The 26,864-nt window shown below is 43.5% G+C and overlaps 2 protein-coding genes across 5 annotated transcripts in view; one reads left to right on the top strand and one right to left on the bottom strand.

Moving 5' to 3' along the window:
• The first annotated feature begins 5,977 nt into the window (after window positions 1-5,977).
• shha (sonic hedgehog signaling molecule a) lies at window positions 5,978-14,269 on the top strand. Its single transcript, XM_069667196.1, has 3 exons — window positions 5,978-6,493; window positions 10,399-10,660; window positions 12,436-14,269. The coding sequence occupies exons 1-3, from the start codon at window positions 6,194-6,196 to the stop codon at window positions 13,107-13,109; spliced, it is 1,236 nt and encodes a 411-aa protein (XP_069523297.1). The 5' UTR covers window positions 5,978-6,193; the 3' UTR covers window positions 13,110-14,269.
• Window positions 14,270-15,574: 1,305 nt separating this feature from the next.
• The window catches only part of rbm33a (RNA binding motif protein 33a), a 30,566-nt gene continuing 19,276 nt past the window's right edge, over window positions 15,575-26,864 (bottom strand). For 3 of the 4 annotated variants that reach the window (XM_069667163.1, XM_069667165.1, XM_069667164.1), the window contains exons 15-19: window positions 25,788-26,531; window positions 23,762-23,938; window positions 22,731-22,916; window positions 22,277-22,365; window positions 17,317-22,127 (exon numbers count right to left, since the gene is read on the bottom strand). In XM_069667163.1, coding sequence (XP_069523264.1) covers window positions 22,079-22,127; window positions 22,277-22,365; window positions 22,731-22,916; window positions 23,762-23,938; window positions 25,788-26,531 — 1,245 coding nt within the window. In that variant the 3' untranslated portion in view covers window positions 17,317-22,078. Of the gene's footprint in view, window positions 15,662-17,316; window positions 22,128-22,276; window positions 22,366-22,730; window positions 22,917-23,761; window positions 23,939-25,787; window positions 26,532-26,864 lie in introns of those variants that run through there. The other variant, XM_069667166.1, reaches the window with a different exon arrangement.

Below are 26,864 nucleotides of genomic sequence, written 5' to 3'. Positions count from 1 at the left end.
AACGCTAGAGATCATGTTGAAGCAGATTGCTCATCACAAAGAGCTACATCTGCAGCGCCGATACCCTCTCAGCAGTGTGGTTAAGGTTGGTACATCAGTCAGGTAGTAGACTGTTTCACAACTTCACGTCTTTGAGTCACTGGCGGTGTTTTGATTGCAACTACTTCCTGTGAACTTGTTGATCAACACATTATTATAATAATCGGTACTTAATGACTTACGAACAGAACACTCTAAAATCTATTAAAAGCAGCTGAGACTCTAAATCTACCACTTTCACATCTCAAGTCATGCAGATTCAACCTGTTTAAACAATAACGCTTTCTCTGAAGGGAGCTTTCTGAAGTCTGAGACGTAAATCCTGATGATGTCATCGGGTTATCTGAGATTAGGCGTGAATTAAAGTTTTTAATAGAACCTGTGTTACAAACACGGAGAGTGACGATTAAAAGGAGTGGGAGGTTAACAGACAAGAGGGGTCTCGCCAAAGACGAGAGGCAGCATGGGAAGTTTTAGGTGTGTGGCTCATTCTTTAATGTTTAAGAAGTCAGGAAAATAAACTATTAAAAGTAAGAAGAAAGTAAATTAGTTTTTTTGTCTCTTGTTTTAAGGAAGTGCAAGAAATTCAAGGACTAAATACCACACAATTCATTTTAAAATGGAAAGGTTTTAAATGAGAAGATACCACTGTTATATCTGTGCTTTGAATATGAAACTGCAGCCAGGAGATGTTAGCTTAGCTTAGCTTAGCTTAGCTTAACACAAAGACTGGAAACAGGGGAAAAAGCTAGCCTTGTTGTCCGCAAAGGAAGCAAATCCAACAGCTTGAAAACTAATAAATTAAAATACTTAATAAACATAAATTGCTGCGGTTTTTAGGGACTATTTCTTGGCCTGAAGTTGTGACTTTCTAGACTCTCCAATTATTGATGTTTTTTTAAGGGGGAAACGCACTTATTTACTCTTTTGCCAAGAGTTAGATGAGAAGTTAGAAACCACTCTTATATGTGTGGATTGACTAAGAAACTGCAGTCAGGAGGTATTAGCTTAGCTTAGCTTAGCACAAAGACTGGAAACAGGTTGAAAAAGCTAGCCTTGTTGTCCGCAATGGTTCCAAATCCAGCAGCTTGAAAACTAATAACTTATAATACTTTATATCTAATCAGTACGGAGCCGAGGAGCAAAAATGCTGTGGTTTTTAAGGACTATTTCTTTGCCAGAAGTCGTGACTTTTTAGACTCTCCAAATATTTTTCTTTTGGGGGGGGCACTTATGTTCTCTCTTGCCAAGAACTACATGAGAAGGTCAATACCACTCTGTGCTTTGAATATGAATCTGCAGCCAGGAGATGTTAGCTTAGCGTAACTTAGCTTAGCTTAGAACAAAGACTGGAAACGGAAAAGCTAGCCTGGCTTTCTTCAAAGGTAGCAAATCCAGCACCTTGAAAGCTAACAAATTCTAATACTTTATATCTGATCTGTACCAAGCAGAAGAGAAAAAACGATGTTCTTAGGGGATGTTTTTTGTAAGATCATTCCTTGGCCTGAGGTAGTAACTTCCCCTTTTAGATCATCAGTTCAAGGCAGGATTGTTACACCTCTGTTATGTCTCGTCTTTAATGTAAATCGCATCGTCATTGTGCCACTGAGCCAGGTAGTAATGGCATCGGTGTAACGGCGGAGCTAGCAGGACGGAACAGCGCAGTGAGTGTATGTGAAGCACGCGGTGTGTGTTACATGTTGCTCCTCTTTTGCTTCCGTGATGCCAGAACGCAATGTAGAGACACACTCTGGCATAATGGCGGAGCTTCGTTACAGCAGTGTTTAAAGGCTTACCAGACTTAAAACAGACTCTTTATGCTATGCTATGCTAAGCTAAGCTAAGCTAAGCTAACTACATCACCTTAAGGCTGAAAGTTCATATGTAGCGTACAGATTGTTTTCTGGTTTCCATCTTCTTATTGAACTCTAATCAACATATTTCCTAAATATGATACTGTACCTTTAAGATGTAGAATCCTGACATGTATCTTCAGACATTTTTGTACTGTTACTGATAGATGTGAACTATAAACAGTCACATATACTGTCAAGTATTTTCAGCAGCCTCCTTACAAGGGAAATTAAACAAAAGTTGTAGTTTTAAAAAGACAGAAGATTTTTACATGTATTTTTTTTTGCAGTGTAGTTACAGCTTCAGCTTAAAAGTATACATGCACACTGTCAGTGAGCCGGAGCCCTTCCCTTCTCCGTCACTGTTGCCTAAGATTGTGATGGTGTTTCAAGCTGACTCACCTGGTGGAGTATCGCACACACACACACAAACACACACACCAGCCCCCTGCTCACCACTCACTCACCTCCTTCCCCTCCCTGTGTGTTCACCCTGCACTGCAGTTCAAAGTGGTTTTGCCTGTCTAGCCTTGGCGTTTAATGTTTAAGTATTGGGAGCGGCTGGAGAGTGCAAATAAAATGCCTTTACAGACTCCGGGGCACGCTGAGGGCTGTGATTCCAGATACTGTATTGTGAAATTTCCATTGTGCTTGACGGCGCAGCCTCGGGGCACAAGAATCTGTTCAGCTGAATTCTGCTTCTTCATAATGCTGGATGCGTGCGGCTAAGATAAACCGTTTAAAGGAAGATTATTCATAACTTTATTATGCAGACAAAAGGGTACACATGTTCCCGGGACAGAGGGCAACGTGTCCGTGCTATTAAGTGTTTGTCAAAAGTTCAGAGCGGGATAAAGGTTTGAATGGCGACCCCACCTGCGAGAGAGAAAGCCCACAATGACTTGTGGTATCGCTGGCTTTTCTGCGGGCCTCGGAAGAAAGGAAACCCTCTTTGCAGCAGAGGAAAAACAACACAGAAAGCCTGACACTACTTATATGTTTGTGCGTGATTATTCTGTAGTTCTAATCCGTCTAACAATGTTACAAAACATTCAGACAGGAGGAGGCTTTAAAGCAGTAATTGGGGGGACTTACTCTGGTAAAACTCCACTCACACACTCCTCGTTGCATCTCGCTCGTGCTTGATCGAGACTGCGGGACAAGAAATCAAACATGGGTGTGGATTTAGTCTGATTCGAAGCATATCTTTTAATTCCCTTGAATGTCAGGCTGAAGAGGGAGCTCTTTTTAAAGAACGCAGGTGTGGGTGTCTCAGACAGGATATGTGAGGGGAAGTGAGGTTTGTGGAGGGGGGGGTCAGGTATTGATGTGACACAGAAGGAGCCAAACCTGATGACTCATTGGCCGTTTTTACGCCGGATTAGCCATCACATGCAATAGGCTTCTTAATATGAATTGTGTAATGCCCCCAATCCCTGCAGAATTGTTTCATAAAATCAGCCGCTGTTTTGCTGCGTCACCTCCACATGCAACTTCAAAGCAAATGTGTAAAGGCCTTTGTTTTACAGCCGAGATGCTTCCCAAAAAATATTCACTTAGCTAGCTGTAAGTTAAAATGCAGGATTAGGCGCTCTTGTGCTCTTTTAAATTCCTTTTCAAACCCAAATGAGCTAACTCAAACTGTCTGTTTTGAAGTTAAAGTGCACACTCGCGTGTAGCAACACTGTGATAGTAGATAGTGTTTACATCCCAGCAAAAGGAGCAGCCCGGAGCGCTTCATGCAACTATTTCTAGGCAGCTTAAAGATAAGTTCTCATTAAAAAGTTCCTACGCTAAATCGACCTCAGATACTTTGATTAATCGTCCAAACTGTCTGCTGTGATTTCCATTCGCCTTAAGTCGCAAACTCCACCCATCTGGCACCGGAGGAGGCCAAAACCAAACAATGAAGTGTAATGTTTGCAAATAGTATTTGCCCCGGGTCGAGCTGATACACGGTTGGTTTCCTCTGTGGGAGAAACGCAAGTTCAAATCAAGTCTCTCACATCAGCACACCTTGCTCTTTAGGCTGCATTATTCATGGCAACGTCTGCATTATTCATTTCACTTAGCATCACATTTTGTCACTTGGTTCTCTTACAAGAAAACCCTTAAAGTCTCTATAATTATTGTGATTATACTCTCATCCTTATTTGGGCTCCTGCTGCTGCTGCTGCGCCTCCTCCGTCTCTGCGGTTTTGGGGTGTTTGTGCGGCATGCCAAGTTTGATCTCGGAGCTGTGACACCTGAACCAGGACTCTGACCCGGGGCCAAACAGAGCCTCCGGTGTCCCTTAGGGCGCCATGAGCGCTGTCAGCTCTGTTTGAGCAGTACACCTCTGCGGAGACATCACCTGAAATACATCGAGTAAAGACATCTCGGTGACATTTAGCAAAAACAGAGCAAATTCAACAATATATTGACTGGAAGCCATCACTGGTAGTAGAGTATCTTGGTCGGGGGTTACATAGCAGCGTGCCAAGTGCACAAGCCATCTTTTGGCCAAGACTTGATGTTCACAGTGTGAGTGAGCAGCAGGTAGTCTCACCTGCCCTGGTTGCAAAGCTGGCGCAGACTGAAGCAGACTGGAGGTCAGCCAGAGCAAGCTTTAATGAGACTGAAGCCACACCAAAGGCTGGCATGTCTGTCCTCACCTCGGAGCACTTGTGCCACACCGTCGGTGCGATGAGAGCCCAAGTTGCCCCCAAAACAGCTCCTCTTCCTGTAATTATCACGCGAATAATTTGCGGTCATGAAACATTTGTGATTTCTTTTAACTGATGTGCTTTGAATGTGGATCCACAGCTGTTTTATGGCTCTATTTAATCAACAATAATCAAAGGAATAGAACTTTTCGTGTGTTGGGCTTGAAACAACTAAAAAAGGTTGGTGATTGAAGTTTATCTTAACACCCAAGTTTATAATACACAAGGAGGATTCATTACAAAGGTGCCTGGTGTTACTGCTTCCAATGAGAGCCCCCCTCTACTCTCCTGCTTTAAAGGAGTACAAGAGAAAATAACACCAAAGTGGCCTGTTAGTACTGGCGTTTCCAAGGCTTATTCTGTCCCTGAAGTGGACTTTGGAAGGGAGGCAGTGTGTAGTACAGCCTTTGGGTGATCTCTACTACATCTTCAGCGCTAAAGCAAAAGGATAGGGTCTTGGATGAGTCGGACAGGCCTTAATATGTTGTACTATGCGTGTCCTGTTGCCATAAATCTTAAGGGATCTACTTCATGAAGCGAATCGGATGTGAATGTGTTCTATAATAAGATGAATATGCGACTAGAATAAGAGAATCGCATCATAGAAGTAGTTAAAGAATAAAAAAACGCACGCTTTGATGCGTAAAAAGTTTGGCGCATCCAGGGCGCGCAGTGCGCGCGCTGCACAGATGCACGCGCAGGTTTTACTAAAGTTTGAAACAAAAAAAACGTACATTTTATTCAGGGTGACTCAATTTCTGTCGACTTTTATAAAACTAAATGGCCGCATCATCTCCAAGAACATTCTCGTGCGTATACCCACGCTGGCATCCGGTTATCTTACAAGGCAACAACGTAAGAAGCGATTTCGAATCCATCAAAGCATTCATTTGTACTGTGAGTGAACTCCTCGCTGTGCATGTACTTTTATTTTCAGCAGAAGGGGGTCACGGCAAAATCATCCAGAGCGAGGCGTGCGCAGTGCACGAGCTGTTTCATCCTCCAAGGGAATGAATGTGTGCGGAAAGTTCGATTCCCGCACACACACTGAACTACTAACTACACTGCGCTGGATTCGCACTGTGGCTCTGCGTCTGTCCTGCCTCCCCCTGTGAGAATTGGAAAATGGGAGGGTGAAAAAAAAAAAAAAAAAAAAAAAGACGGTTTATAATTGATGTTTTCCCATGGAACAGCCCCTCCTCCCCGCGACACAGGCTCACCCTCAGGTGGAAGAAATCTTTTAAGATTTTTTTGTGGGATAACATCAGGAGGGTTTGTCTAGGCGAGCCAATCAAATCCCTCCCCTGCTATAGATCGGTGCTATAATACAAAGCAGTAAAAGCGGTCGCCTCACACAAGCGGCTGCAGCTCGACCAGAGATCCCGTGGCTTTTAATTCCCTCACTACTTTTTTTTTTAAACCCTCCTTCGATGTGCCCCGTTATTAGCATTTGTCTGAGGCGTTCATTTCCGCACCTGCCACAGTAGAGACCAGGCGAAGGCGAGGTAGAGGAGGAGACAAGGACATTGCGAGAGCCGGGAGAGGCAGACGGTAGAGATAGCAGCGGCGACTCGTTTGAGATCTTAAAGGACAAAAATGCTGCTCTGGACCAGAATCGTATTGGTCGGTCTCATCTGCTTGTCCTTGGTGTCCTCTGGGATGGGATGCGGGCCGGGCAGGGGCTACGGCAGGAGAAGACACCCGAAGAAGCTGACACCTCTTGCGTACAAGCAGTTCATCCCCAACGTGGCGGAGAAGACCCTCGGGGCAAGCGGCAGATACGAAGGCAAGATCACAAGAAACTCCGAGCGATTTAAAGAACTGACTCCCAATTATAACACAGACATCATATTCAAGGATGAGGAGAACACCGGTGCCGACCGGCTAATGACTCAGGTAAGGAGACTGAATTCTCTTTTTTCCTCCTAACGCACCATCACTGCGCACTGCAACAACCTCCTTGTCAGACTGATTGCGCACGTTAAGTGAAGTCTGTTTTACCCGCTGCTGAACTCTCAGCCCGAGCCTTTTAACTTCACTGTAAAAGCAGATGCGCTTTCTGCAGCAGCATGGGAGTTTTCAGAGGCTGCAGGCTGGAAGCGAATGTAGAAATCCAGCTGGAGAAGTGATGTGCAGGCGGACAGTCAGGACACTCGGCCTTCATGATTGTGACAGTGGATTTAAAATATTAATGTGCCCCTCTCCTCATATCTATATTTGTATCTTTGTGAGGCTCTATTTGTTGTCTTACAGGCGCACATCCGCGCTCCTTGAACGCATCCAGTGTTTGTTGCTTATTAAAGCTCAACATTGCACATTGTTTTAAGCGCCTTTTTCTTTTATTCCAGCCTTGAACACAGGGAGCTAGTGATGCGCACCGCTTCAAACAGCCGGGCTTATTCAGGCATGGCGTGGCTCATTCAGACATTTTCTCGCACAGGCTGCTGTAATTTAGCCTTTCGCATGGTGTGCAGCAGCGCATGAAGACAGTGACATTTCTTTGAGAGTGTCCTGAACACTATCAGGACTTCATTTCTGGGTGGGACTCGGTCAGATGTAGGAGCAAGGCGCGCAGGGGTGATGGTGTCTGACTTGCATGGATGATGACATCTTTATTTAAATTCTCCATCCTCATGTAGGCAGTTAGTTATCAAAGCTCGCGCTGTGCAGATAAGACGATGCTCAGAATACATGGCAGAGATGTAGCCTTGATTTCTCTCCAGGCTGCAGGATGCCGCGTCTCTCCAGCATGACTTTTAGCACTCAGATGCTGGTGAATTATTAAAGGCGCTTGGGTGATATCGGCTCAGTAATAATAAAATGCCGGTGGTGGTGATGGTGGAGGTGGTTGTTGCTGGTGGCGATGAAGCCAGGCGCGCGCCGGAGTCCCTGAACCCGTGCCTCGCACCATGCATGAGCACGAGCTGCGATGAAATATTCACTGTGCGTGCGGGCTCGGCGTCCCTCTCAGCCCTCCCCACATCTCCTCTGCGAGACACCTATAGGTCTCATACACGCGGAGCGTGAAATTACAGGCGCGTGGGGATGTGATGCACAAAGTGGGGTTCAGGGAGCCCCGGCAGATCCTCGAGGAGGTTCCAAGAAGAAGAGAGAAAAGGGGAACATTTACATCTCCAGTTATTTGACTTCATTTCTGATGAGATTTACTGACATGTGTCTGCAAGGCTTCCAATCTAAGTAAAACACCCCACCTGCTGTTTGTTTACACGCCTGAATAAAATCAGACAAACGAAGTGAGTCCCTCAGAAGATATGCGGTTATTTATAGACTCTGTGGCTGAAGTTGGTGCATTTTTAGTTCCCCTAAAATTAAATGTTTGGGAGCTCCTCTCTGTCTTACATATTTGTTAAAAAAAGGTCAATATTTGCGTCTCCTGGTTTGTCATCCACTTTCCATCCATTACAGAAAACACGACAACAGCTTCTGAGTGAGACATTTGCAGGAAAGTGCTTTTTAGTCACCCCTTGCCGGGCCCTGAAACGCAATTTGAACTTATGACCTTTGGTCAGCGGGAGGTCAGAGTAAGTTAAAACAGGTGAAACTGTTCGTACCCAACATGGAGCTGCAAAAAACATCAAATTAGTGAATGTTTATCAGAAAAAGGAGGACTGTAGCTGTTCTGCTGGCAACTGCCAGGGGCATAAGCATTATCACATGGGGGGTCAGGCTGTGCCAACGGTCTTTGGGCTGTTCCAAGGCTTTACGCATGAAAAGAGTGGGTTTTTACGCACGGGGTTTTACGCACAAATATAGTGCTCTTTTCTTGTTCTCTCGCGTTTTACGAAATATATGTTGTATTTATACACGAGACTAGGCTTGAGCTTGCTGCAGCTCCCCGTGTGTGCGCAATACATTAATAAAGTAAGTGGAGTCTAGACGAGACTATAATAGTTTAAGTTACAGCTCACTCAAAGGAAAGCTGCCAAAAGAGGCGTTTTACAGACATTTAGAGATGATGTTCTCTTGACTGACGGGGCCTGAAATGAACAGGAGCGTCACTCTCGCCATCTAATCCAGAAAGTATTGCTTCATGTTTAGTCGTAAAGAATTTATTTGTCTCAGTATAAGCGGGATTTTCGCTTGAGAAGCAGCAGAAATTCAAAGTTTTTTCAGTGAGGTTTGGTTCAAGAATTTCCAGGCACAACTTTTAAAGAGATTTTGTGACTTTTCTTTGTGAAACATGTCGTCCACACTGGCTAATTTTCTTTAAACGCTTAAGATAAGATCCATTATGGATTAAAGGGGTTTTCAAAGCAGGTTTGTGATTTGGCACTGTTAGGCTCCTGCGGACTCTGCCCACAGTGCAAACGCGACGGCAAAGAGATGAGCAGGCGGCTTGTTTGCACTGACAGGTAGCTGATAAGTGTTTCCTCTAACCAAATCATTTGTGAAAAGATTAACAGGGAGGCTGTTGAACAACTTTACCCCGAGCACAAAGCGCCGGTCTGGGGCGCCCTGCTGCGCTTCACGGTGGCTGAGCAGAATTTGGCTTGATTTGCGGCACACGACCTAATGAATTAATAAATAGGTTAAGCTTTACGGCTCTTGACTCCGACAATCCCACTCTGAATGTGGGAGGGTTTTTTTTTTTTTTTTTAAGGGAACGGTTTTTTTTATACAACACATTCTACAAGTGTGATATCCTCATAAAACACTAAGTGATATATGTGGAAGCTCGTTTTTGTGTGAACATTCTCGCTTCAGGACGCGCACAGGCTGTCCAGAAGAGAGAAAGGACAGTGGGTCACACACACAGACGCTTCTCTGTGCGCCCTCACAACCCCTGGATATTTCACAAGTCTGTCAGTCAGCAGCCAAAACACCTCGACTTAAGGAGGCATGTCACGTCTCCAAGACTTTGCAGGAGAGGAAGAATGAAAGTTTCCCTCCGCGGCTGCTCTGAAAAGACTCTTTGTGATGTTTTATTTGACATATTGCTTGAGTGTCGAGAATAGTTGTCTTGGAGAAGGCCAAACATCTTCATTGAGAGCGCGAGAGGGAGAGAGAGAGGTTGGGGTGCGACGATTTATTTATAGGGCAACCTCCAGATATTTGAAGGCAGCAGCTGCTCCTGAAGATCATCTTCATATCATCTGCATATCAATTATTGATTGAAAGAAAACAGACAAGTTGCAACCAACAAAAGGACGCGCTCATTCCGTGGCCCTAATACAAACTCATGAATTTATAATGTATGCATGTTGTGTTCAGTGCAACTCTTTTGGAGAGGAAAGGAAGGGGATGCTGCTCGCACCTTTCCAAAGACCCATATGTTATAGGCCAGTGAAGCGAATGCGGTGCCTTATCAATATTTCATCAGCAGCTTTCTTATCCGAGATGTGCCCTCTGACGCTGCTGCTCACGCTGACAAATGTGCGCTCACATCCAGGATCAGAGAAGGCAGCTCGTGGCTCGGGGTTTCACCTCAGCTTTGGGAGGAACCAGGGGCGGCAGGTGGGGATGGAGAGGCCTCTGTTTGAGTTTTATTCGCTGTTACAAACAAGATATCCATTTGAAAGTGATTTCTAGGAGGGGAATTGAAGGAAAACTTCCATTTGTGGCGCATGCTCTGTAAAGCTTTGTGTCTCGGACCATAATAGAATATATTTCAAACAATTAAAAGCACCTGCTGCTCTTCCCAACAGAAATTCTGTCAGTATGACAAGGCTCTGATTGCAAATCAGGCTCTAGATTCCGATTTTTACGCATTTACGCATAAGGATTTCTCCAATCTATGACGCACAACAGGTGACTAATTGGCTCATTTCTCCTTCCTGCAGAGATGCAAAGACAAGCTGAACTCTTTGGCCATCTCTGTGATGAATCAGTGGCCCGGGGTGAAGCTGCGGGTCACCGAGGGCTGGGACGAGGACGGACACCACTTCGAGGAGTCTCTCCACTACGAGGGCAGAGCCGTGGACATCACCACCTCGGACAGAGACAAGAGCAAGTACGGCACCCTGTCCAGGCTGGCGGTGGAAGCCGGATTCGACTGGGTCTACTATGAGTCCAAAGCGCACATCCACTGCTCTGTGAAAGCAGGTAAGATACTGTGCCAACTGTCATGCGCACTGCGAGGAGGAAAGAACCAGATCCACCAGTGCGCACGGTTATAGCCGTCTGAAACAGCAGGTGCAGTTATGGGAAGCTGCTTTATCGGAAAGTTTGGTGCTAGTTTAGAGTTCCCTCAGCTGTATGAGTTGGAAAAAGATTAGGTAACATGTAATGAAGGTGTGAGAGTCCAAAAGGGGAGAAAGTAGTGACAAAACTCAAAAAAGGGTGCAGAAAAACTCGAATCAGCGTCTTTACGCTCCAAGAAAATCAGCAGAAACGCATAAAAAAATCTCCTCATATCAGTTTATATATTCCAAAACTATAAATATTATGATCAGAATTTAAGCAAAAACTCTCATTATCACCGCTAATTGGAGAGCGAGAGATGTGTGTATTATGAGCTCATATGAATGATGTATTGGCGCATCTCAGCACGCGGGGTTCTGACTGAACATTTCCCATGCAGCTTATTTCTTGATCTTACATCGCCCCACACCGTCTCCTGGTGGGAACCACGACCGCAATCTAACGAGGCTGCTCGCTGTGACCTAGAAAAGCTAATCAGTTTGTTCTCTGGATTTTTTTTTACGCGCAGGTATTTAGGTAATACGGTATTACTTTGGATTTGATTCTATGAAGGGAACGAACAAACTGCTTGTTTTTGCAGATTTTATTCATCTCAGCTGTTTTTAATTTCAACAAAACCTCCTTTTTTTGGTTAAAAGAAGCCTCGCAGGCTAAAGGACACCTACGGCGCTTAGAAAATAGTCCTTCACGCTGACTGATGGCACTCTCTCTCTTAGCTTCTTAGCGCAGACTTTATTGATAAATCCCTTACTTATCATTCAGCACACACGTTTTGAGATCACAGTATGGGCCAGGCCGACGTGTCATTAGGGGTCATGCGACTTTACCAAAAGGATTTGGCTCGAACAATGTTGAATTGGTCGGGCTAAATCTGGTTTTCAGTTGTCACCTTATTTCATGCTCGGGAATCTTAAAAGAAGATTAAAAGCCCCCAAATAGTGAGTAGGAAACCCCCTTTTTTCCCCTGTGTGTGTAGGGACAGTGTGATCCTAGAGACTGGTATGTGAAGAGCTCCACCAAGGCCAAAATTATTGTCATCAAGCCCGACAACAAAGCAGGGAGAGGTGGTGGAAAGAGGGGACATTGATGTTGCACAACAGAAAGCATTTAAGAGTCCGGGCCCTCATTTAAATTCAAATCTACAACTCGAGAGGCTTGGAAAAGTGGCTCCGCTGGGTAAATAGTAGTTGTGAGTCGCCTATTTGTGTGAATTGTCACATAGAGGTTTCTGCACCTGAGTAAATATGGGAAGAGGAGCTGGGAAAGGCGTAAGTGTTCTTTACCGAGAGTCGCTCGATCCACAAGCTGATTTAGAATAACAATGGCTGCCCTTTATTGGGTTTTTTAATTAAGAATAGATGAGCCAAGGCTTTCACTTTTCCTCGTCTCAGACTACGTGGGCCAAGCCAATACGCATTTGGCAGACAGGCATCATTATGCAAAATGCATATGGCCCACCATGATGTGTGTAGGCAGGAAAAATACAAACACGAGTAAAAAAGGGAGGTTTGTGAATGGGCTTTTGAATGGGGCTCAAGAGCGGCTCAAAGCACCTGTGACTGATTTTGTTTTAAAGTCTGTCAAAGGTTTAAAAAGTGCAGCGTGTTAAGGAAATTATTCTGCAGTTAACTTAATGTGTGATTATATTTTAACCACATAATCTTTTATTTTGACAGAAAACTCAGTGGCAGCAAAGTCAGGCGGCTGCTTCCCAGGATCCTCCGCGGTCACCCTGCAGGATGGCACCAAGAAGGCGGTCAAAGACCTCCAAACCGGGGACAGGGTCCTGGCTGCGGATGACGACGGAAACCCGATTTACACCGACTTCATCATGTTCATAGACCAAGACTCGGCGACCAGGAGGCTCTTCTACGTCATCGAAACCGACTCGGGCCACAAAATCACCCTCACCGCCGCGCACCTCCTCTTCGTCGGCCGCAACAGCACGGAAGGGGAGCGGATGTCTGCGGTGTTCGCGAGCCAAGTCCAACCCGGACACAAGGTGTTCGTGTTCGACGCCGACCGGCTCGAGCCTGTGACCGTAAAACGGATTTACACGCAAGAGCACGAGGGCTCCTTTGCGCCCGTGACCGCGCAGGGCACCGTCGTGGTGGACCAGGTCCTTGCGTCCTGTTACGCAGTGATTGAAGACCACGAGCTGGCGCACTGGGCCCTGGCACCTGTCAGGCTCGCCCACTGGGTGTCCTCGTTGCTTTTCAGTTCCCAGCCTCGTGCCACTGCGCAGAACGACGGGGTGCACTGGTACTCCAAGATCCTTTATCAATTAGGAACATGGCTCTTGGACAGCCACTCGATCCACCCACTGGGGATGTCAGTATGCCCAAGTTGAAACCTCTTCTACAGGAGCAGATTGAGACTGAAATGTAGGACACACGGACTATTCAGTAGATTAAAAAATAAATAATAATAATAATTAAAAAACGAACGAACAAACAGACAAGACAAAGGCCCCAGCGGAGTTGGGATATTTATTTCACTGACTTTTCCATGTGTCCCCTTTCAAAGAATGAATGGAGCCTTAAAAAGTTTCTCTTTGAATAATTTATTCTCATGTGAACTCGCTGCTTGTCACACACATGGATTCTGAAAACGGTGTGAGCGGCAAATTGTGCATAATCTATTTTTGTATATCTTAAATGCAAAAAAAGAAAAGAAAAAAATGAAGAAAAAAAACGAAAAAGAAAAAATATCGCAAAGAGAAAGAAGACCATGTAGAAAGGAGCTAACTCTGACAGGTTGTAATGTTCATATGTGCATATATGTGCAACTGACTGTTATATTTTGGGGAGAACAAACTTCGCGGGGTTCCATAAATTATATTTTTATACACAGAATTGTAAATTAGATTTTGACAGATCGCTACCGAATCACATTTCGTTATTTGAAATAGTGTAAGATATGAGAATATATTTTAATTTAAATACAGTAGTTGGGAAAGTATTGGAAAATCTTGTACTGCTTGGTTTATTAAGAATTTTATTATTTTGGAAACTGTTCGTTTAAGTTGTCGGAGAGGGACAGATATTCTGCCTCGTGTCTGCATTCTCTGCTTTTATTTTGTCGTTTCTTGTTTTCTTCTGAGAAAAATATTAAATGCAGATTCTGACAATTCAGTAACAGTTAAAGTAGTACTGAAACAGTTTCGTTAAATAAATTAATAAGTAACTCCTGTAAATGTACTAAAATGTATTTTTCTTTTCATATTTTGTAATAGGGAAATAGTTTTATAGAAATGACCTGCGGCAGATGCAAAGTTTGGATAGTCTATATAGCCAGACCATACCAGTTAACTTTCATAACAGGGCGATGCGTCAAAAATGTCTAGAGTTTATTATTTATATGTTTATTACAAAATGAGATAAAGAAAATCTTCAAACTTGCAGTTGTTACATGTCTTTGTGTGAATGAGCCCAACCGGAAACAGAAAGGGGGACATTTGAACGTTTCCTGAGGCTACTTCCGGCCAAATTAACGTCTTAAATTAGTTATTGGAACTGCTTCTTGATGCTTTATATTTTTTATTTGTTACAGTAAAACTTCATAATGAACATAAAGTTGATTTTTGGCTGTAAAAAAATAACATAAAACATTTGTTGTACATTTTAATTGAACGTAATTGACCCATACTTGGAGAGCTAGCAAACAATTTCGCCCTGTTTGCTAGCTTCTACAAAATGGAGAAAATATAGCGCTTTGAACTACCTTTTGCATGCTTGCGAAATGTTGAGAGCCCATGTCAAATTTAACGAGGTTTGCCCACAGCAAATAACTCCTAACTTGCAGACAAATTAAACACAAGAGTGTTTGTTGGCCCTGAATGTGCTTCTCAGTGTCTGCTGGTGGGTTGGGGTCACATTCATCAGTTTTCTGACGGACACAACGGTCGAAAAATCAAGAAACGCAGCCATTGCCTTAAAAAACAGCTTAGTAAAACATTTGTAAATCTTAACAAATCGCTATAATCCTTCAATATTTCCACAAGGACTTAAAGTGAGCATGTAGAAGTTAATACTGGGATTTTAGAGTTGTCCTCTTAGGGTTTGCTGAGGTATGAGAAGGCTACACATCTTCCTGAACTGATTACAGCATCGGTTTCTCCCAGTAACCGCTGGTTTTAAGTTATGCAAGTGCGACACCATGTGGCCAAACACAGGTAGTGCAGACAAAGTGGCAATGCATGGAAGTGCTCACCCTCATCCCAGGCAAAAAAGGCCATTAACTGCTACTTATGAGTTATGTACAAAATAAATTGAATTGTGGGCAGATTTATCGGCTGGAAAGACAAACTGAAGTAGGTTTCATTTGATTTTCTTTTTAGCATTCAAGAGCTAAAAGAAAAAGTGATTGTAGTTAGTAGTAAATGTGTTACTTCATCACCAAAATACATCAGCTATACAAAATACAAATAATGTGAATTTACTATATTTTTCAAATCAAATTCACAAAGATGATCCCATCCATCACCCAGACGTATCAAAGGTAAAAGGGGCCACTGAACCTGAGTCTCTGAACACTGTAGCAACACGAGCAGGAATTCCACTTCCTCCTCCCAGGTCGCCCACATTGTGTTTTGTTGTTGATACTGCGAGGTGGAAAATTTGGAGAGGGACAAAGCGGCCCATCTCTGCCGGCGCTGTGACCTTGGGTCCCTGTCAGATACAAAAGCGTCCGTGCAGGGCAGCATTCCTCAGAGCAGGTAAACAGAGCCTCCTCTAATCCCTCCGGGGGCCCTCAGTCTGCTGGAGCTCAACAACGGCTTTTACAAATGTTGACATTTGCAAACATGAACAGTCTGGCATTCTGGAAAACAAAACTCCCCGTTTCTAAGAGAGTTCTGCAAATGGCAGCGCTCTGGTCTTTCCATGGCGGCAACATTTACTCCTGTGTCAGAAACCAGCAGAGAGGACGTAAGTGGTAAGTTTGGGGAAAGACATTTTGGTCCTAAACATGGAACACACCTTTACTACTGCCTCCTCCAATACTAGCACTATTAAAGAGAGAGTAATTACACACGATTAACCTTGATTAAAATGCATAATACATAGATAGCAGTTATATTTTTCACCTCCCATAAAAATAATCTCAGGGTTTCGAGATGAGCTAACAATAAATTACAATTACACTCTTAGATTTCAATAAATAAGTTCTATTTCAGAGTTCTCATGATCTTCAATGTCGTGGCAGTCAATGAAGAAAACTTGGTGGTTGCTCAGGTGTAAATGGTGTTCAGTGTCTTCACCTGCAGCACTGTGTTAAGTTGAACATTACAACCCTCGAAAATGATGTCTTAGATATTGGTCTTTTAATCCATAAAGGCAACAGCCAACCAAAGCTGGGAGCATTATCGGTGTTGTTGCTGGCTCTAAAATATGGAGAACCTTGAGGGGTTTGCAAGATAATTAAAGGGACAGGCGAGAAGGGAAATGTTGTTAACACACCTTTACTACCGCCTCTTCCCAGTTGTCTGAAACAGACGGCTGAGCTATTTAGGATGACTAACAAGTAAACTATGAATATAAAGCATGGTAGATAAAGGACAAGTAGCTAGCTAGATTATAGTGTAGATGGACAGTCGTCAACATGGATAGATCTTAATACACTGTATGCAATAGCAACACCTCTTCAATTCAAATTAATTAGTAATATTAAGGAGACTTCTCCCGACCTTCACTGCTGGCGCTGCCAATGAAGAAGACGAGATGGTTGAGTAAGTGACACGGTGTCAATTCTATCAAACTGCTGCGTTCAAAAGCTCAATATTTTAGTCCTTATCAAACTTTATCTTTAATCAGAAAGCCTTTATTTATCCCCCGGGGAAATTTGTATGTTGCAGTTGCTCAATGCAGACTAGAAGTATGAAGAAATATAGAAATTATATAGTAAAAACATGTAAAATATTCTAATCATAAACAGAAATATATATATACAGATTACAAAATACAGAACATGTAAAAGTTGTGACTTATATATACAAGTAAATATTATATATACAATGAATTGTGTATATACACTTAATGTTACAGTTTAAAATAGGTGTCTGAGTGTCAGACAGTCAGAAGGAGGAGTTGAAGAGTTTAAAGGCCACAGGCCAAATATTCGTCTTGACTTTCACGTGAAGACGACATGCAGTCAAAGCCATGACATTATTGTCACTGGCAGTGGTTTCAGAATAAATAGATCAGTGGTATCACCTTGAAAGGTTCAGCAGATTAATCTGAGGGGGTCACACAATAATCAGCGGGACAGGAAAGAAGGAACACTCAGGAGTTTCCTTTTTCCCTGACCTCTCTAATCGTTGCTCTCTTTTTTTCATAACACTAACTAAAGGCCTGAAGAGTTAAAACAGTCGCAACCAAAAAGGTTTTAAGCAGGTTACCAGAGAACAACATAGCTTCATTTCATGGGATCACCGACTGGAAAAAGAGGACACCATGGCAGTGCGTCTGCCTCTGACTAAAAGTGTGTTTGTTAAGACATAAGGAAGAAGTAACGCCTCCAGTTACACAGAATAAACAAACTCAAAGCCTCTGCTGTTTGTATCAAAAAGTTTATTTCTCTGTAGCTTCTAGTATCAAATTTAACATACTCCATCTTTGAAGATGAATATTCTCTCTTTGAATCTCTTCAGAAAATCACACATTTCACATTTTTCAAGTTACAGTGAGTTCAGAATTTTCCAACACAAAACATGATTCCTTCGTGTCATACATCGAAATGTGAACACACATGACAGCATGAACCGTCGACAGTTTCAGTCAAAACTCAAGGTTGGATTTTCAGTCAGAATTCGCTGCACCGTAATGTTCGAGATCAGGAAACCACCGTAGTGTCTTTCTCAAAATCCAACCAAAACAATTGAAAGCTCGGACGACCTTTTGGTGCAGCGAAAGCCATAAAGCGGCTTTAGAGTTACGAGTCTGCTCTGTGAACCCGGCTGCCGTCACAGAGATGGAAACCTCCATCCACTGGGCTAACAAACATCCGGGTCGGCCCCCCCTGCTTGATACAGAAGTCTTAAAGTTCATTCAACAACGGCAGCATCGCGGAAAGGATGAGAAACTGTCAAGTTATGCAGGCTGGAAGAACAGCGGTGGCAGAAAAAGCAGTGATGGAAGAAAATGTGGTGAAGCCAATCTATTCAGTGAGGGGAGTGAGTCTTCACCCCGTCGGCCGGACGCTGTAAAAGAACCTGAAGCGTTAAGTGAGTGAGTTAAGGCAGGAAAAGTGTCACAGTGGGGTTTTGTTGTTGGCGCCGCTCCACTGGTACGCTGTAGAAAATGAACATGTTAACAGGAGAGGTCGTTGTTGGGACTCCTGTCAGGACTGGTGGTCACACCAGGTGTGTTTTCAAAGGACAAATCTCGAGTGTGCTACCCCAAACAAATGCAGCCCAGTGGGTTTAAACCAGAAGCACCACAAGTGTTGGACCACGCCAAAGGGTTTGCATGCTTTAGCTCAAACTAGACGTACCTCGTATGCAATCAATACTTCTGCTTTTAAATAAGATAAAATACTTAATGTGATTTAAAAAAATACAGGTCGTTTGACAACACTTAAGGCCGCTTTTTGCTGGTACAAAAAAAGTATCCATCTGGTACGTAGTCAAGTTAAATAAACACGGTTCATTCACTAATCAACCAAAGACAAAAACGGGAAATGATGCTGATCATCTTTAGCAAAACTTAAGTACACTTTAAGGATATGTTGTTATTTTTCATACCAGCATGGAAGCAAAGCCTTTAAGAAATAGGAGAATATTCAAAACAGTAGCAAGTGGTTTCAAATGACCTGCTGGGTTTCTAAAAGTAGCTTTAAATTAATAAATAAGAGGAAGAAACTAACAACTTAAATCAGATCAAATCAGAGGTTGCAACTTTGAACACATCAAGGAAACAATAACATCCAACTGCTTTATCATGCAAATATAACATACAGCAAACCAGAGGTAAATTAAACCCGTTTACGACCCAATTTGTTCAATGCTGAAACATGCAAAACCTTTGGAGTGGTCCTTATACTTCGACTGCTTTTGGGGTCTCGCAAACACACTGACGACAGATTGTCTTAAAGTAGGCAAAGACCTGAAGAGAGAGAAAGTGGAATAGTTATTTCAGCCAAAAACTTCCGCACCATCGATCACCCAAAGGACCTGTTGGAAAAGTAAGTTAAGTTGTATAGAACCAAACCTGGTAAGTGCATGGAGCTAATACAGACAGTCTGATACCAGCCATTAGCGGCCATAATGAAGGTCTCTTATGAAAACACAAGAAAGCCCCATTAACATTAAATACCAAAGTGACACCATATGAGGTGAAAACACCCTGCTAGTTAAACAGCTTACTCTAAAGCAGGTGGTAATAGAGCACATTTTTCCTCAAGGGAATTACTTTAAGAAGTAGAACATCTCTAAAAGTTCAAAGAACATCTTAAAATTAAGGTACAACTAGATTCAATATGAATCTGTTCTGTCTGTACAAGACCTGATGTCTCATAACAATATAACAACCATCAGCACTGCTGATACTTTATCAAATCCACAGGATTCACCACAGCACTAAAAATCAATCGAACGCACGACATGAAAGACATTCAATTCACAGAGTTGTGGAACAAAAACTTCTACAGAAGTTCAACTAAAACAAAAGGAATCAAACATAAAGAGGTCAGTTAAGAACAACCGTACAACATACAAAAAAAACTTCAAGTGTTACAAGACGGAAGATTAATTTTAGAAGTTTAGACATTTGCAAAACCTTTGATACTCAAAGCATGTTCAAAATCTGGTGACCATTTCTGGCAAAGATCACGTTTGTGCATCTTATTTTAAAAATTAGACTGTGGAAGTTTTTCAAGTGAAGGCTAATTAAAGGGTAATACCACTAAATTTATGAATTTAATTGACACATGCTGTCAAGAGAGGCCAACAGGCGCTTGAAACCCTTTTTTCTCAAGTCTTAAAACCAGAGAACCAAGAACGTAATCTGTGACGTCATCCAGATGCACAGCCGGGAGCGGATTTACCAACAGTGATGAAAGATGTCTAAATGTCAACACTCCAATTCATCTTTGATTAATGGCTTATTTCAACCAAAGCTTGATCATTTACTTTGCCTATTGTCACCACTAACATGTCAGGGAGCTGAACATCAGTATGACATCACAGTTCAATGGGCGGGACAAAAATTCTCAGGAACAAATTATTTAAATACCAAAATTCAGTGGCATCCCCTTAAACTCTATAAGAGGTAGCTTTTCTTGCCGTGCAAGGTGTGTAAACTAGGTTTAAAGCATGTGTGATATGTTGCATGTTAAATACCCGGACCTTACAGAATACTTAAAGTATAACTGAATCAAATGCAGCACAAATAAGAAAGATGATTCGTCATAAAGGCAGCAGACTCATGGACATCAAACACAAAGCACACATCTTTGGGCTAAAGTTGAACCGGCTTCACATACCTGCATGCTCACGGTATATTGGCCATGTTTTTATTATTTTCTTGTTTTCCCTTAAACGTTTTTGTCAAATGTCTCATATAAACAGAAGTGTGGTCCAGACAGTTTTCATTTTGGATCTAAATTAGAAACAAAACACTCGTAAAATGATCTAAGTCTGGACACATCAGCTTAACTATACATATAAAAGTGTTTAACTTGATACAACGGAAGTAAAGAAGAACTCAAAGAAATTAACAAGATAAATATTGACAAAAGGTTCTGGTCTACGAATGTACATGATGACTACAGCGATAATGGTTGCCCCCTCAGATAACTGTTTTACATTCTTGTGGATAGTGTACGTTCACATTATGGGCAAACCTGCGTAGCGATGTCTGGATGTTTAAAAGAAGAACTGCTTTCTGCTTTAAACCCCGAAGAAAGAGAAATGCTGTTTAATGAAGGAAAAAAACTACGTGGATGTGGAGAAATCAAATCAGCCTATGTTGCTATTTTCACTTTAATAATGATGTCATATGAAGCCGAATCGGAGCCAGACACAGAAATTAAGTATTCAGAGAGTTTTCATTGATGCTCCTGAAACAAGGGAGCACGGTCGGAGAACATTTTCTCACACGTCTGAAGTAATGTAAAGTACGAGTAGGATATCACTGTAGTGCTATTCCAGGAAAACAATGCAACTAAGGCATCAAATGATCAGCTCATAATCACCCAGCTTCGTTTTAATTGTAGAGTGTAGTTAGCCTACATAATGTGTATTTATCATAAGGAGAATTGTAGCGATCCTCTCTGATCTAACAAAGAAACCGTGTGATGAATAATAAATCCAGTAATTGACATTTAAATGTAAAATATCTAAAAAACTTAACATGCATTTCCTCAAAGCACACTCAAACCGAAACCTAAATGTAACTACTCCATAATCTCACACACAACTTAAAAAAATACATCCAAAAGGCATGAAGGGAAAATCCACAATGGACTCCAGGTAATAGTTAAAAAGACCAAACAACAGTTAGAACAAGGAGCAACGCCAAAACTGTCTAACCTAAATGAAATCTGAACGAGCGTTCCCAGAAGCACCTCAAAGTCTACACAACATTCACAATATTTACAACTCCCCGAACCACCGGGAATCTAGAAAGCAAACTATATTCATGTGAAATCCTGTGCTAATTTGGTCCCAGCCACTGCTGCATGTCAGATATAAAAACCTGCACCTCTGTGCCTGTACGCACGTTCTCCACTAGGTGGTGCCCTTCACCCATGAACTGCCATCTGTACCCGAAAGCCGGCTTCAGTTGGAGAAAATAAAGCACCATTAGTGATGAAATACCGCCATCTACAGGGGGGCGAGAAACACTGCAATGTGAACCGTCTGCTGCAAACATCTCCGGCATCCGAACCAAACGGCGAAGCACAAATAATAAAAAAAAAACTACAATGGAGGTTTTCACATTAGAGTCACAAAATTTGTGTACTGTTCCTTTAAAATAATTAATCTAACTGAAGAGGGGAGCAACCATTATCCCATTTTAAGCTCTACTAAGTGTCCGTGTAAGATGCTTAAAACATTCTTAAACTTCATCAAAGTAGGATTAACAGTCCAGCGTCTCTCCAGTGCCATTTTACAACAATGGACAGGTGGTAGACGAAGTCAAATGATGGCGTGCTCGCAGCCGAGGTCTTTGAAGTCACTGTTCGAATGATGCAGAGATGCTGAGCAGAGATGGAGACTGCGTTTGACCCCCCATCGAGGGCTGCAGGAGCATTCCTGTGCACGAGAGGCTCCCTCGTTGGGAGGAAGTGACATCGTGTGACAGGATCCCCTCGCGCTCCTCATCCGTCAATCAGCGATACATCAATGTGGGACAAATCAATCATGTGCCTGCGTAGTAATTGTGATAATATTGTTTGAGGCATTTTACTCAGGGGCAAAGTTACTAATTAGTTTAACACCAAGATGTAACAGCAGCTAATATGTAAACAATTAATTAGTATCTAGTTTAAGATGAAGATAAAGGAAGTATTGATTACCGGTGGAAGCTCGTTTGAAAACTGGCCGCGTGCTCGGGGCTGGAAAATTTGGCGACTGCTTTTCTCTGCTGGGGCATCATTTTGAACATCTGCAATACAGAGAGTCAATTACAGTTTGAGTACAAGTATATTCTCCCGGCGTCCACCAGAGGGAGTGAGGGTGGTGGAGGGAGATTGATCAATACTTTCTCTACCTACCTAGTTACTACGACAGAGGGCGCTACAGGATCACACTAGGAAAAATGTAACAATTTCCACTTGTAAATATCTATCATTAAAGTATTTATCATAAATTCCATAACTTTAAAAATGACAAAAACATGCACATCATTAGTAACAGGTTCAACTTCTGAGTTAGTTTTACAACAAACTACACACTTAACAAATTAAGTGTTAAGAAAGCAACTAGAATACACTACACATGCCCTAAAGCTGGAAAGAAAGCAGGACCTACCTCTATGGGCCCGATGGACCTGAGGAGATTCTTCAGTTGCATGTCCGTCGTGGATGAGGAGAGCCCCTCTATGGACACAGTGCAAGCTTCACTCTCTGCACCTCTTTGGCTCTGTCTGGTGGACACCGGACGACCTCGACCCATCTGACCACCCCCTCTACCTCGGCCCCGGCCCGACACGACCACCTACACCAACGCCAGGTGTGAGAAAAATTGCCCACATGTGGTAAAAAAAATAATATACATACAGCGGGGAAGGGGTTTGAAAACACACACTGAAGCTTTCGCTCCTCAAACAGGCATGTTGATGTTTTAATCCTGCATTCAGGCGTGTGCAGAGGAGCTATACTGCTCCTCAGCACACAGGAAAATGTGAAGACGCTATGTGTTTTCCTCTCTGACACGCCAAGCATTCACATGATTGAGTTATCATATTTCTACATAGAGCATCAACGTCAGAACGTGATGCATGTAGGGTGGCATATCTTCATTTGAGCTTGAGAGTGAGAGGTATGCTTCTTCAGCTGCGGAGGAAGAGGAGGAGAAGGAGGAGGAGGAGGAGGAGGAGGAGGGGGAGACCCCGGAAAGATAGGAGAGGAGGCAGAGGGGGTATGTATGTGTGTGTATGTGTGAGTGTGTGTCGGGGGCGGGGGAGCATGAAAGGGAGAGGAGCCATGCAAGCGTTATGGTGACTGCCTTACCCTGTCAGCGTCAGTGAGTATGGGAAGTGTGACAGCAGCCTGGTGGTGACAGGCGTGCAGAGAGGCCAGGGGACCTTGTGTAGCCCCCCGTGTTACACTGCTTTCAGCTTGTCAATACTCCTGCACCTGGCATACTGTCCTGTCTTATTACCACCACTGCTCGATTGGTATGTCTACTGAGTGCCAGGTTGGCGCCAGAGGCGCAGGACAACTTTACAGGAGACATTTCAGCCTCTTATTTCAGTGTGCACTCTTAATATACATCTTTTAGGGGAAACGGTTGCTGCTTTCTAAAAGCACAGAAGAAGGCGAGGGTTCATTATGACGTACCCTGTTTTGCTGCGGGTTGCCCATTCCCCCTCGGCTAGCCTGCGGTGTTCCGCCTGGTCCCTGCTGCTGCTGTCCTGCCACCGTGACCTTCCTTTGGACGCCCTGGTTGAGCGGGGTTGCCGGCCAGGTGCCTTGTTGCTGCACTGAGGCGTCAGTGGGAACAGGCCCCTTTCCAATCTGGAAGGGAAAGACGGAGGAGAGCACTAATTTAGCATGTAAGGCAAACTTCCAACATTTGAAGGCATCACAGACTTGAAATCTTGAGATGCTTGGTGCAAAAATGTTGTTTAATGTTAATGTGTATAAGTATTCCTCTTTTGTTTTAAAAGCTTGGAAAACTTAGAAAAAATGATGATTTTTTTTGGGTTTATTTGTGTTTGTTCTGGTCTCTTTCCAGAATAATGTTTAGAGCTGGGAATATAATTAATGCAAGACACAGTCAAATCAAATCATTAGCAGGAAGCAGTTAGCCTAAGTGTTTCACGTGCAACAGGAAGAAATGCGAGGCCGTATCTACAGAGCAAAGGGAAAAGGTGCCAGCATCGGAGCCGGATCCCTATCGCACGTGCAGCGGGGAATAAAGATCAACCCAACAAGGTGATGGTCTCATTATCAAATAAAGTCACAGCTCAACTCTGTTGACATGCGGGGAGGAATTGAAGGTCGTCTTTTCCCCGACTCTGCGGAGAGATGTGACAGATCAATACAGGGGAAGAAAAGAGGCGATATCTCTGACCTGTCCCCAGTCGAGAGTAAATGGATTAATCCCTCCTATAGAAATCACAGCTCCTGATTGCACCCATCAAATGCTAAGCTGCATTACACTGGAACGACAGCAGCTCGATGTGTACCCCATCCCCCTCACACCCCCTCCCTCCCTCCCCTGCTTTTGTGTCTTGCATTTCTTTGTATTATCCCTGATGAAAATATAATTTGCCTCTTATCTGTGCGCCTAAGCCATACAAATCCAAATCCTCAAAAGTGGCAACTTTCTTACACAGGTATTATGCTCTCCCCCCCGCCACCCCTCGTTCAACCACGAAAGATTAATTACAAGAGACTTGGATTGGCATTCTTTTGTTGCCTCGCACCTGAGAGATGGGGATGATGGGGAAGAAAAGCAACCGAGGGATGACGGAGAGGGAAAGGGAGAGCAAGAAGAAGAAAAAAAAGAGAGGAGGGGAGATAACATTGTCAAGCGCCCGTTGATGACAGCAGAACAATGTGGAAGAGGGAGCATCTAGGCAATCTTCTTTTCACCTCAGCTATAGGCTGTTTCCATCTCTCTTTCTCCACCTCACATCCCACTCCCCCTTTCCTCTCTAAGATGCGGTACATCAGATAGCTCTGCGCAGGTTTCCATTAACGCACTGACACCCAGTTATCTTCATCTGCAGCCAGACAGCGATTTTGGCTCTGCGGCTTGATCCTCCGGGATGGAGCCGGAAAGCGGCTTATTTCGAATACTATCACATCCCACCAACATGCCTCATCAGTGACAAGTATGAATGTTTAACATGCATGCCTTTGTGGTTTTTCAATAAAGATTAATGTGTAATTAAGGCCGCTGTAGTAACTTATCGAGTGAGTATAAAGTAGCCGGAAGTGTCAATTCTAGACTTTGTTGGTGTCACTCTCGTAAAGAATACCCTTCTGCCCTTAAAAGAGGATATCAACCTTTAAGAGCAGTGATGAGGCGTCCCTAACTCTACAGATAAATGTCACCCTGCTCGCTTTAATGCCTTTCTGTGTTCTTAAAGGTAGAATGTGCGTGAGGCATTGTGGCTTAAATACCAGTTCTCAAAGCTTAAGAGGGGAAACTCTTAACAGATCAATTTCCGCCGAAATGACACAGACATCACGCTGTCATTCCCATAGGTTAGACATCTTTTAGATTACAAAATAGACATCAGTGGCATTTCATTTCAAACCTGTCGTTTCCCTTGTGAGTAAAATCTGCTGAAGAGTATCAAATAAATGTCGGAGCAAAACACAAAAGAGGGTAAGAAGGAAATCGCAAGCTCACCGCTCCGGAAAGTTTGACGACTCTGACTTTTTGCGGCACCTGCTGCTCTAGAACACCAGCGTTCTTGGCTCGCTGCATCACAGTTCTTTTAGCTCCAGGTTTAGGTCCTTGAGCCGGAGCCGGAGCCTGAGCCGGAGCCGGAGCCTGGCCAGCGCCCACAGAGGGCGTTACAGGTATGTTCTTTATGGGGCCCTGATTAGCCTGGATCGGAGTGCCAGGCCTTCGCTGTTGCTGCAGCTGTTGCAGATTCTGTCGGGGCCCGGGGGTTTGTGGCTGCTGGGTTCCACCTTTCAACATCTGCAGGCGCGTCTTGACGTTTGCACGAGGTGAAAGTGTCTGAGCGGCGCCATTGGGAGGGATGGGGGCGCCTTGATTAGGATTCTTTAATGATTGATTTAATGATTGTGGCGTTCTCTGGGGAAACTGTCTCTGCTGCTGCTGCTGTGGCTGGAGCAGTGGCTGCTGTTGTCTTTGTTCCTGCTGCTGCTGCTGTGCTTGTGGTGGTGTTTGTTGTTGTTGTTGTGCTGGATGCGGCATTTGCTGATTTTGTTGCGGAGGTTGAGTCTGTGAAGGAGCCGGGCCTTGGCTCGGAGCGGAATTGAGCCTGTCCAGGAGCTCCTTCTTCCTGACGCCGGCCTGCATCTGCCGCCGAATCTCCTTTCTCTTCAGGATCTCCTCTCTGAGACGCTTCTGCTCCTCGATCTTCAGACGGTACTGCCTCGTCTCCTCGTCCTCGTTAGGGTCCTGTGGCACAAAACACAAACTGACAATATGACTGCCTGCCTCCAGTTAAGGCCACCGCGTCCTGTTTTGAACCATATTACTTGGCCTGACACTCAGATGTAATCAAAGGCAAAACCCAGGAGGAAAATGCAACAGTATTGATCTGTTCTCTCCAATGGAATCAGACTGCAGTCATTAACAGCCTTATGATTGGGCTTTTAATAAATGGGAGTGCCTCTTAGCACACTAATAAGCTTGACTGAGCCGACAATTTCTGGGTCACTGTATATAGCGGAAAAAACATGTTACAGTACCATTACAAAGGAAAACCTATAATGCTCATTATCTAAAATA

Source organism: Semicossyphus pulcher, unplaced genomic scaffold, assembly GCF_022749685.1.
Source record: "Semicossyphus pulcher isolate SPU_LCO1_2020_fin unplaced genomic scaffold, fSemPul1.0.p SCAF_18, whole genome shotgun sequence".
Taxonomy (NCBI): Eukaryota; Metazoa; Chordata; class Actinopteri; order Labriformes; family Labridae; genus Semicossyphus; species Semicossyphus pulcher.
Note: the sequence above shows the minus strand (reverse complement) of the source record. Positions and strands in the feature narration are given on the sequence as shown.

Excerpts from the sequence above, each read along its gene's own strand:
- shha (XM_069667196.1), top strand. The coding sequence starts at position 6,194 with ATGCTGCTCTGGACCAGAATCGTATTGGTCGGTCTCATCTGCTTGTCC. Across the intron at positions 6,494-10,398 it reads CCGACCGGCTAATGACTCAG|AGATGCAAAGACAAGCTGAA; the intron begins GTAAGGAGACTG and ends TCCTTCCTGCAG. Across the intron at positions 10,661-12,435 it reads CCACTGCTCTGTGAAAGCAG|AAAACTCAGTGGCAGCAAAG; the intron begins GTAAGATACTGT and ends TTATTTTGACAG.